This window comes from Apium graveolens, chromosome 5, assembly GCF_009905375.1.
Source record: "Apium graveolens cultivar Ventura chromosome 5, ASM990537v1, whole genome shotgun sequence".
Taxonomy (NCBI): domain Eukaryota; kingdom Viridiplantae; phylum Streptophyta; class Magnoliopsida; order Apiales; family Apiaceae; genus Apium; species Apium graveolens.
The window spans coordinates 24267447-24279316 of NC_133651.1; the positions used below are offsets into that span (position 1 = coordinate 24267447).

At 31.4% G+C, this 11870-nt stretch overlaps 2 protein-coding genes across 2 annotated transcripts; both read left to right on the plus strand.

Annotated features, from left to right (window-relative positions):
- The first annotated feature begins 1742 nt into the window (after positions 1–1742).
- On the plus strand, positions 1743–5254 carry LOC141723677 (calmodulin-binding protein 60 A-like). Its single transcript, XM_074525535.1, has 7 exons — positions 1743–1890; positions 2070–2130; positions 2321–2352; positions 2718–3205; positions 3795–3955; positions 4090–4290; positions 4374–5254. Exons 1-7 carry the CDS (start codon positions 1835–1837, stop codon positions 4971–4973), a joined length of 1599 nt encoding a protein of 532 aa, XP_074381636.1. The 5' UTR covers positions 1743–1834; the 3' UTR covers positions 4974–5254.
- Positions 5255–6582: 1328 nt separating this feature from the next.
- On the plus strand, positions 6583–10509 carry LOC141723678 (uncharacterized). Its single transcript, XM_074525536.1, has 6 exons — positions 6583–6699; positions 7603–7732; positions 8754–8941; positions 9049–9289; positions 9739–9875; positions 9970–10509. Exons 2-6 carry the CDS (start codon positions 7612–7614, stop codon positions 10195–10197), a joined length of 915 nt encoding a protein of 304 aa, XP_074381637.1. The 5' UTR covers positions 6583–6699; positions 7603–7611; the 3' UTR covers positions 10198–10509.
- The last annotated feature ends 1361 nt before the right edge of the window (positions 10510–11870 follow it).

An 11870-nucleotide genomic window follows, 5' to 3' on the forward strand; every position in this document is an offset into this window, starting at 1 on the left:
ATTTATGTTGTAATTAAAATTTGATTTTTAGTTCATATCAATAGGATACGAATTATACTTAGTCTAATATTAATTTGACTTATCTCGAATCAGTGGTTTACATTATATTTTAGCCCGATGCTCAATACACCGACAAAATTAAACTAATTATTTTTAGTTTTTTTTTTAAAGTCTAGATCAATAAGATAATTTTAGTTTAGACTGAATAATTAGTATATTTATTTTTATTGGTCGAATTGTATTTTTATTTTAATTTTGTGTTAGTCTGAATCAATTGTATAATGTATTTTTTTTATCATGGATAAATAAAATATATTATTTTGTTTATCAAAGTTCATTAGTATAATTTTTTTAGGAGGATGGATAGTATTATTATTTTATCTTTGATCAAATCTTAATAATTATATTTAGTTTGTTTAAATTTAATTTAGCCCGAAGTAACCAATTAGAATAATATAGAACTCGTTATGAATTTAAATTTAAATTGGCAGAAGAAGTTGAATTTAATATAAATTATAATGATATAGAATTCGATATGAAATAAAATTGAATTTGGTAAAATAATAGAGTAAGTTGACTTCAATAACAATTAAAATTGATCGACCTAATAATTAAAATTAGAATAATTAAGTGAGGGTAATTAAGTAATTTCAGCAAGTACCGACCGACCAACTACCAAATTTTTAATGTTTCGTCTATTATAATATAGTATAAATTTATAAGGAACCAACTAAAACATTATTGGACTTGTTGTTACGTAGCCAACTTATGAAATAAAAAACTAAGTTGTAGTAATATATACAGCATGTTCAATTACTCAATGTCATTCAATTATTGTTAAGTTCTACAGATACCATTTTTTTTGAGATCTTGAAGACCACTTATATTCTGCAAGTTAAATATTGTATAAAAATATTGTAAAATATATTATTTTGCGAATCATGCTCTACAAAGATCCTTATTTTATTCAAAATTTTGAATATCATATATGTACTGCATGTAAAACATTACAAAAATATTTTATTATGCAAAACATGTTAAGTTTGCAGAACATTTGTTCAGTTTGCAGAATATACAAATTCTACCTATTAAACTTAAATGATCTTCAATATTTTTCATGAATTAGTGATACTCGTAAAACATACTTCACAAAATAATATATTTTATAGTGTTTTGATTGCAGAATATATGTAGTCTCCGATGAAAATGTGGTCTCCATAAAATTTTGCTCTATTGCCTGTTTCAACACAATTATACAATTATAAATATTATAAATGTCACGTTATAATAACTTTCTTGAGTGATAAATTGTCTCCTGATAAAGCTTTATCTTCGCTTTTAGACCGACAAATATTAAACACCCAACGTTGGCAAAATAAGCGACTGTACATAGAAAAAGAATGGTTCGGAGATTTTTTCTTAATTAATTGATCAAAATTAAAACTTTGTTAAATTTAAATAAATTACATATATTTTGCAAATCGAATAATGTAGATGATTTAAACCCACATAAATTCTGAACAATTTCTATACATATGGTGTGTGCATTTATACGCTTGTCTGTGTTAGCAATACGCGTAAAAAGGATGGTGTTTAAGCCTTGGTTAGGTTCCTCGAAATTATAACTCTTTCTAGTAACCATCACGAAATTACAAATTAAGGATATTTAAAATATATATAAAAAATGATATTTAAGACACCAAAACCTGTTTTTTCTTGCTATAAATATCCAAACAAACAGCCGAATCAAATTATACTAACCTTAACCACTTGAAGCCAGCAGTTACAGAGTAGTTTTACTCCAAGTAGTATACATTGAAGTGAAGTACTTTAAATGACTCATCCCTCACACGTGAAAGATGAGCTTTCCAAGATTCTTGCAATAAGGAAGTAAGTTATTCTATCGTACAAGTACATCTATTATAAACCATTCGAATCACATTGTACTTCAAGTGCATTGTTACCGGGTCTGGTGTCAGGTTTATCTGTTGAATAATTTATTAATATATATATATATATATATATTATATTTTTTTTAATATAATTTTTGCTTGCTGCTTCTTTTTCAGAGTGGAGCCGGAAATTATATCGGTTTTTGGGGATTTGCTTCGTGGGATTGTGCCAGAGATTGTGAGTTTTTTTTTTTGTAAAGTAATTTTTTTAAAATATTATTATTATATGCAGGGATCTCTCTGTTTTTATACTCCTTTTAGTCTTTGCCATGTTATTGAGCTTGACTAAGTGTAAATTTATGCTTTTTTTGATGTATAGATAGTGGCTGTCTTGACCGTTACTGAATCTTGCTAATTGTATGTTTTAGGTTGAAAAGACATTGGAGCTTTCCCCTAAATGGTATGGATTCTTGTTTGATTAAATATATTTGTCTTTTATTGTTTCTTATCTCCGGGTTCGGATGAGATGGACAGTGATGAAACCAGGATTTATAGAGAGATCCGGGAGCTGGGGAGTAGAAATATTTAACACTAAAATTTGAAGGCCAGTTATGGGTTTAGAAAAAAAAAACTACTGATTTATGATAATCTGTCAGGACATGTTTATTTTTCCTCCAGTTGATTTTTCAAAACTTGTCGAGTCTGAAGTCTAGTGAATCCCTTCAGTTCCATCATTGGTAGTAAACGTTTAAGAAGTTACAGTAATATTCAATCAGTATTGTAAGTTACTCCATATACCTGACAAATCTGTTGCTTCTTATCCAGTAACTGTTGCAAGCGATTAAGCAGTATTGAGTCACGAAGATTGGAATTAAAGTTCTTGGACAAAATTTCTACCCTGATTTTCACTGGACAGAAAATCAAAGGGGAAGGAGCCTCAGTTAGAGTAGCATTATATGACTGTTTAACTGGGGCAGTTGTTAAGTCAGGGCGTGAAGCTAACACAGAGATAGAAGTTGTGGTTCTGAAGGGAGAGTCGGATGGGGATGGAGGAGATAATTTGACAGCCGAGGACTTTGAGAGGAAAATTGTCAAAGCAATAAAAGGAAATGGACCTTTACTCAAAGGAAAAGCGAGGTTCAAGCTTGAAGAAGGCTGTTGTGACATAGGTGAGATTTCTTTCATACATAATTCTGGATGGGTGACGATCTGTCAGTTGTCACTTGCAGCAAGGGTTGTGGGTAGTTTTCCTGGAACTGCAATACAGCCAGCAATGACAGAGTATTTCATGCTTAAAGATCGCCGAAACGGATGTTAGTGTCTCATACTTTCTTTTGTTTGTCTTATTAACTTATTGTATGCTTTCTGCTTCCAATTATATTATTGATGGCAGTAATACATTACGGGAGCAACTGACTAACCGAGCATACTTGAAGTTGAAGGATTAAACATTGTGCATAAACAAATTAATTGTGTTATAATCATATTAATTTGGATCTAAATATATAGAATATATGAATTGAAGAAATGCTAACTTAACATTATATCATTTCCCATGATGTATGGCATGAGACAAGTGCATCTTGTGTTAATTTTGTCTTCACTTTCAACCCAACTTTCTGTCAAGGTGCTAGATATGAATTGTTTCTTAAATATATTTTATTGTGTACTAATTGGATATGTCACTTAGATGGCTTGTATTAACAACCATTTTTAAAGCTTTAGTTCAAATGCAGGGAAATACATAGATTATGTTAAACTTATAAATCTTAATGATTTTTGCTCTCCCGGAATCCTTTGAAGTACGTAATCAAAATAAAGGAAAAACGGTAACTATTGATTACATTTGGTTTCACATAACTTGTTTGTCTATTTTATTGAACTTATGATTTTCGTATGCAGTGTATGGAAAAAAATATCCACCAGCTTTATCTGATGAGGTATGGCGACTAGACGGAATAGACAAAAAAGGTGCATTCCGTGAGCGTTTGAAGGGAGGAAATGTTGAAAGTGTAGAAGACTTTCTCAAACTTCTTGTTATGGACCCTGAAAGTCTTAAGAGTGTACATTCTACCTCTCCCTACTTTATGTTGTTCTTTAAAGTACTTTAAAAAGTATATACTCATGAAGTTCTTTTAGAAATTTTCATAGCTAATGGAAACAAACCATAAACATATTGTTATTGTGATGCCCATAGATACTTTGCGCTGGTCCTAAAACATGGGAGACGATAACGAAACATGCAAGCACATGTTTAATTGATGAAAGTGTGCAATTTTGTTATTATTCCAATCCTGAACATAGATATGGTGTCATTTTTAATGTTGTGGGGAAGTTGAAGGGAGTACTTAGGCAATCTCAGTATGTTCCTGTTGATGTCCTATCTGCTATAGAAAAGGTGCAGTCTCCTTTCCTTTGATATACTTCTAATTGATCTGTTTTCAGGTAAATTAAAATATTTATAAATTAATTTGTTAACAGGTGGATGCCCACAAGTTGGTGAAGTGTGCATTCCAGAACGGGAAAGAATTAACCCCTTATAATGTCGAAAATTCTTTCATGAAAACCCGTCCTCCCTTTTCAGGGTCACTCGGGCTGGAGAATCCTAGTGAATGTACCTATGAGTCTCTGGTGACCCCAAACACATCTGTTTATGCAAGACATGATACGTCAACTCATGCTAACATTCCATCCATCAGTTGTGTTGGTGAATCAAGCAGGCCATATCTTGGTCACTTTCACAGTGATGCTAGCATGGATTTTTATGAAGAGCTCCTGAGAGACCCTGGACTAGGCTTCGATGACCCAATCTATAGTCCAGAGACTGCTCATCATGATGCTATGCTGCTGCAGTATCCCAATATTATTAGCAACTATCAATCTGAAATCCCCAGCATGTCGCAGGGTGATCAATCCTCCCCTGCAATAGTCCTTGTTGATACTCAAGATGTTTCCAATATTGATGTCTTAAAAAGATGGAGAAGACTTTTAATTGTTCTGAATGCGATAGTGACAGTGAAGTCATTCGGAGCCACTGGAAGGTTTCATAAAAAACGTAAAATCTCTTCACTGGTACACTAGTGAAACCCGAGCATGCAATACATGAGTTCTGTAATTCTGTTAGATGCTGCCAGATGAAGTTCGAGCGCAGTTTTAAAGTACAAAATGCTGGTTGGTCATATACACACAATGCCATCTATGGGAATATTTAAAGTCAAATTCTGTTGTTGTAAAATATTTTTTCTATATGTTTACATTGAATTCATTCTATTTGTTGTATTTTCTTCTGAATTATTGATGTAATCTGAACTCCTTTGAAGCATAAGCTCGGCTGTTATAGATTTCTTGGAACATTTCATTAATGTCTCGATTTTATGAACTTATATTATTTAGAGTTAGTTTGTTAATGCATCTATGAAGGCATACATGAGCAACCAGTGGCGGAGGCAGAAAAATATTTTAGGGGGGTCCGAATTTTTTTTAAAAATAAATTATATTATATTATATTTTAATTTTAAGAGAAAAATGCGCTTAAATACATATTTGAATGAGTCATATGAGTATGTAGTATAACTATAATCACAATAAAAAAAATTTGTATATACCTAAGTTATGTGAATACATACTTAGGACATTAAGCCGTTATTTTAATTACGGGGACAAATATAATATCAGTATATATCCTGCTAATGAATTATATAAACAAAATAAATAAAAAAAGATCTTATTTTAAATGTGAAGTTGAATTATTTATTTGCGTAAATAAATGATTCTCGAAACTCTGGTGTTACGTACTTAAAGGTTATGTTTACATGAAAAAATCAGAACTTGTAATTTGTTTGGATGGGCAGGTTAGGAATGGTTGGGTTGGGCTAAAATTGATTTGGGTTTTATTTACTTTGGTCATGTTTCAAGAATTAGAAGAAAGTAAGAAACTGTAGACTTATAGTTGTTGCTAGCCTAGAAAAATCTCCTCAACTACTAGTTAAGCTCATAGAGTAAAGAATATCTTCAAAGATAAACCTTTTGATCATAGTAACAACTCAAAATCACCTTTTTTAATTAAAATATATTATATTATATTATATTATATTATATTATATTATATTATAATAGAATATTGACGGGGTTAAATGTAAAGGGTTATTCAATTAATTTTATTTTCAACGATTCATTGATCGATGCCTTAAAAATATTAATTAAGAAAATTTTCAAATTATTTTTATATATTTTTTTTCATTTTTATATATAAAAGAAAATCATGCGTATATAACTTTTTATATTTTAACCATGTATATAAAAGAATAATATGATGCATTATTTTAAATGATATTTAACTTTTTATTAAAATATAAAGTTATCGTAATAATAATATTTAAACAAATTTTCAATTCATAAATTAAAATTGAGACTTTTTCAAAAATAATTAAGTTACAGAAAATATTTTAAAAAATATGTTATAACCACATTTGCAATCTTATATGTAACATGAAATAATATCATGTACAATTTCAGCAATCTACTCTCATATACGACTCTGACTGTTTTTTATAAATAAGTTTAAAAACATAATTATTTTTGATAAATTCTCATTATAATTTAATATCAAAATAATTATTCAATAAAAATAATAATTATATGTATTGCTAATTATTTTAACATCTCAATTTACTTGCATAAAAATATTCGAAACCCACTTTATACAATCGATTCTATTCCCATTAAAAAAATCCCAATCCCAATTAACCTCCACCTCTTGGTTCTAGGGTTTTCGAATTGCTCCTCCAATTTAATTCATCTTTTACAGGTACGTTCTTTTTTCTCTACATCATCGCTATCTAATCTTAATGAACTATTCTGTTTCGTCGTTTTAACTTTTATAGATTTAGGGTTTGTTTTTTATCTGATTTTATTTGTGCTTTTTTATAATTTTTTTAATCCGGTACTAATTAAGCTTAATTGGAGTAAAAGAAGCTGACCCTTTATTCTAATTTCGTTATTATTACTTTTAGTTCAGTTAATTAAGCTTGATTCTTGATTTTTTTGATTGGGCAAATCTTGAATTATTAGGTTGTGTTTCGGAAATTTGAAGTAATCACTTTAATCTGTTAGAACAGTTGTAAGTAATGTGTATGTACATGAGGATCTACGGGTTTTACGAGCTGGTTTTGGAATTTGGATGTTATGTTGAATTGAGTTATCGTTTTAGTGATTCTTAGATTTTTTTGGTTGTTAATGCTCTGTTGGGTTGGTAAGAATGAAATAATTGAGATAGGAATGGAATGGAAGATCGGAGTGGAAATAATTGAAAGGGTTGAAATTTTAAGTTATGAGGTTAAAGAGGTTTGTGACCGAAACGGAGAGTAAAGAGGATTGAGCATTCATCCCCAGATTGGTGGGAGTGATATTTAGCTTAATTTGTATACAACAGGATATAGGGGGGATTGGAAGTGACAAAATATTTACACATGAAAAATTGTAAATTTCATTCCTTTATTCAAGTTGGCGGGCTTGATATCTAGCTTAAGCAGTATAGAAGGGTATGTAGGAGAGAATGGAAGTGACAAATTACACATGAAAATTTGAAAAATTTCATTTGCTAGAGATTTAATGATGTATGTGAATAACTGTATTACTGTTTAAATGGGAAGAAGATGGGTTGTTTTACAGTTTATGTGTGTACTTATTTGCAATGTATTTGTTGTGTCAGATCGTAAGTATGGTTGACGGGAGAGTGCACCCAGATTGCAGAAATGCAGACAATCCATATCATGAATGTAGTGAATATTGTTTCACGATTATTGCTGAAGCCAAGAAACGTTTAAGTAAAGATGAGCCTGGTGAGTTTGCTGCTCATTGTGTTTGGTTTGCTTATTTCAGTTTTTCAGTGACCATGTTGCAATAAGTTTGTTATGTATATCTCAATATGGTACTGTTGTCTAATAAATTAAATATTTTAATTTAATACATTCTGCTCTGGAAGACTTAACTCCTGACCGTTATTTGTTTGCAGAATATATCACTTATTAATTTTTAGGTTCATACATTTCGCTAATGGTCTAAATGATAATTATTTAGTTTTACTACACTAGTATTTTTATAAAGTATCTATTTTGCGATTATGACACATTTGGATTATCCTCCAAGAAGATATTTTTGTAGAAGCTTCTTGTTTTTGGTCAAGGGATTAAATCAAGAAATGCTTTCCTATTTGGGCAATTAGTATCAATATACGCGTTTATTACCTAGTTTGCATCTCTTAGGTGATCATCTTTGTAATTTACGAATGATAATCATACCAATAACTGCAGTTCATATACTGGTTGCGGCTGATAGTTTGGATGCGTTCCATGAGATTTCGATTACTTTATTTGTGAATATCACTCCATTCTATGGACTTAGTTTTTTTAAGGTTTCATGATTTGTTGCTCCTGTCACTATTTTAACCATTCATCTCGTCATGCACACGTTTCTGTCTTTAATATTTAATGTCCCAATCGATCTTTGTCTTTTCTTCATGTTTCCCTGCAATTCATTTATACTTCTCGTCCCAAATATTGTTTTAATGATTTCTTTGTTATTGTGAAATTTTTGGAACCTGATATATGAGCTATATAATTGTGTACCGATTTATTTTCGTGTCCTGGGGAGATGATTGAAATCTAGTTCTAACTTAATGTCCTCTTATCTGATTTTATTGTGGATGCATGATTATATATAAGTTTTCTTAACATAACATTTGATGGCAATAAACAGGGTATTAGTTTTGTGCTCAAGTATTATATCTTTTGTTGACCCATATTTTATGTCAATTTTCTCCTTACTTTACCTAATTTACCTATCTGTTATTTTCGAAACTAGCAAAAAGTTACAGCGACGATCATTCAGCTTCTGCTGCCAAGCAAAATGAAGATCTGCTAGATGGAAGGCCCACGATTGAAGAGAAGACTGATGTGGATGATAGTCATGATGTTGAAGACAATGTGGATGTAGACTTTACGCAGTTCAAAGGAACAAAAAGAAAGTATTTTGAATTAAAACTAAAAATGGTAATTAGGCACTATAATTTTTCTAATTCAACAGTGAAAGCTGTGCTAGTTTTGCCATCTTCTCTTTTTGTCTACATTTAAATCTTAAATGTCTCTGCACTATATAGAATCAGGCAAGGAAAGCCAATCAAACTGATATGATGGCTGAGAAGAAAAGAATGGAAGCCCCCCAAGAATCTAGAGGCATTTCAAAACAAAAATGGAATGAAGAGAGGAAGAAAAAAATTGGCAAACTTCTTGATGCAAATGGTTTAGATATGAGTAAGGCATACATGCTGGATACTGAACAGATGGCAGAGATGAAGTATAAGAAATGGGAGAAGGAGCATGCTCCTTCTGGTTGGGATGGTACGCCGTTCTCCCTGTTTTAAATACGTGTTACCTCCTGGGAAATCCATCTTGTTTAAAAGCAAACAGGTTTTATCTTCAGTTTTCTGATGGGTAAATTTTTTAGTATGAAATTTTTTTAGAGAGATTATGGTCACCAAATCTGCATATAATAATTGCATTCTTAATTTTCCTACATGCATCAAGGAAAAGTTTAAAAAAATCTAACAATGTAATGAAAAAGTTAAGTTGCAAGTTGCTGCCTGTAGATCTCCCGAACCATAATCTGATTTTTTTACATCTTTTACAATTATAGATCTTAAAGAATAGTATTGTATTAATATCTGCTTCATGTTTATCACTTATATTGCTTTATAGGAGAAGGCTTCGTAGCTTGTATGTTATTGTTTTCTTCTCTTTTTATGTGTCACTATTGCTGGACCTGGTGTTTAATTTCTTTGGTTGGACAGTTTTTAACCAGAAGACATTGTTTAATGCATACAAAAAAAGGACAAAGAATATTGATGTTGATCTAGTTGAGTACAATAAAATGAAAGAAGCTGATCCTGAATTTTATCGAGATGCTTCGAGTCTACAATATGGAAAGGTAAGAAACTCTGCTTATAAGTAATCTACTCTTGTACATGTTTTTTGGTACACTTTGGGAGGTACTCACCAAATGTAATTATATTCGTTGGCAGGCACCGAAGATTTCTGAGGATAAGATCGACAAGATGGTAAAGGAGCTCAAGGACAGGGATGAGAAGCGGAACACATTTAGCAGGAGGAGGAAGTTCCATGAAGACAAGGACATTGACTCTATCAATGACCGGAATGAACACTTCAATAAGAAGATTGAGCGAGCATTTGGCAGATATACGCTTGAGATCAAGAACAACCTTGAGAGAGGAACTGCTTTACCTGACTAAGATGTTGTAACAATGATACACCGAATTCACTTTCCTATAGGAGGAATCTGCAGTTTCTGTTGATGACACATTCTGTGGCCTCCGCTTCTATATTTTATGTCAAATTATCTTGTACGTGCTCTATGCCGATTAGTGGATCTTAAGTTCTTAACACCTTCATACATTTTATGTGTGTGCTTTACTTATAAGATGAGAAATGCATGGAGCACGAAGTGTAGCTGCTTAAGCCAAGTGTGCTATAAGCTGAATCCTACCTAAATGCCTGTATGTAATTAGTGAATCCAAGTTTTACATACAATCTTGAAACTTTATCATTGTTAGATCACACACACTATATAGAGGGGTGAATACAGTGTATAGTACACTCAAATCGAACTTTAATAACTTAAGTAACAGAAAACAAACTTTATTGAATCAATAAACTCTGTTACAGTATGAAACTGTTCTCTCTCAGTGATGAACAAATATCACGAGAGCTGCTAGGATTACAATAAATAATCTTCTCGATTGTTATAGCACTTATAGTGTAAACTCTATGTCTGTGTTTATATACTACACAATTACAAGATAATCGCTAATTGATAAGGAATATAATTCTGCTTCCTAAAATATATCAATCAGATATCTTTTCTTCCAAGTATTCTATTCTTCATAGAACTCCTTCATGAATATCTCTTCTTATGTTTGTCTCAATCTTCTATCCTTTAATCAGCTGCTTTCCTTATCTGAACGTCCTTCAGTACTTAAGTTCTGATATCCATCTTCTGATGATTATCTCCTGATAATATAAGTACTGATATCCTTAAGTCCTGACTTCCAGTAAGTACTGATTTATCCTGTTTAAGTAAGATCTGAAAACTAAACATAAATCACATTAGTCATTACATTATCAAATATATCTAACAATCTCCCCCAACTTGTAAATTAGCATAATATACAAGTTTAACAAATATTTGATGATGTCAAAAATATTAAGTACAAATGCATGAGAATTTGACTAGATAACTACAACTTACAGTCCTTAAAGCTTTACCAATCTTTAACTTCTGATAACAACTTCAGTCTGTATTCATATCAGAATTTAAGCAGTTGTAGATCTTGACTTGGCTTCATCTTCTGATCTCTCTGATGTCAGGAGTTGTTCTGAGATAGTTCTTCAACAAACATCTCTCAGCATATCTGAGTTCATCAATCATCCTCCTTTTAGCATCTTTAAGTTCTGCAGTATCTTCACCAATTTGAAAGATTGCAGCCCTGAGATCATTAATTCTAGCTTTTCTTATATCATGATCCAGTCTGATCAAATATGCCTTATCAGACTCAAGTTTGAATTCAACAGCCCTGTAACCCAGAAAGGTAGTTATAATCTTGGCAGTGTTGGGCTTCATCTCAACTATATCACTCTTGTGATCTCTGTACTTTGGAACATATGTGCTGTCAGACTTAACAGAATAAAGCCTTTTCTGTCTCTGAATCTGATTCTTCAAATAGTTTGCAGCACTTTCTGTTATTGAGTCATTAACTTGAAGTAAAAACAATACATGCTCCAGTTCTTCAAAATACTTCAGTGGAATGGCATTTTCCCTTATATGATAAACCCTACCATCTGTCATGAAGTACAACAAGATGTGTTCTTTCAAGTAGGTATGGTAAACTATTTGCACAGATTCTAG

Excerpts from the sequence above, each read along its gene's own strand:
- LOC141723677 (XM_074525535.1), top strand. The coding sequence starts at position 1,835 with ATGACTCATCCCTCACACGTGAAAGATGAGCTTTCCAAGATTCTTGCA. Across the intron at positions 2,131-2,320 it reads GTGGGATTGTGCCAGAGATT|GTTGAAAAGACATTGGAGCT; the intron begins GTGAGTTTTTTT and ends TGTATGTTTTAG. Across the intron at positions 4,291-4,373 it reads TCCTATCTGCTATAGAAAAG|GTGGATGCCCACAAGTTGGT; the intron begins GTGCAGTCTCCT and ends ATTTGTTAACAG.
- LOC141723678 (XM_074525536.1), top strand. The coding sequence starts at position 7,612 with ATGGTTGACGGGAGAGTGCACCCAGATTGCAGAAATGCAGACAATCCA. Across the intron at positions 9,290-9,738 it reads TGCTCCTTCTGGTTGGGATG|TTTTTAACCAGAAGACATTG; the intron begins GTACGCCGTTCT and ends TTGGTTGGACAG. Across the intron at positions 9,876-9,969 it reads CGAGTCTACAATATGGAAAG|GCACCGAAGATTTCTGAGGA; the intron begins GTAAGAAACTCT and ends ATTCGTTGGCAG.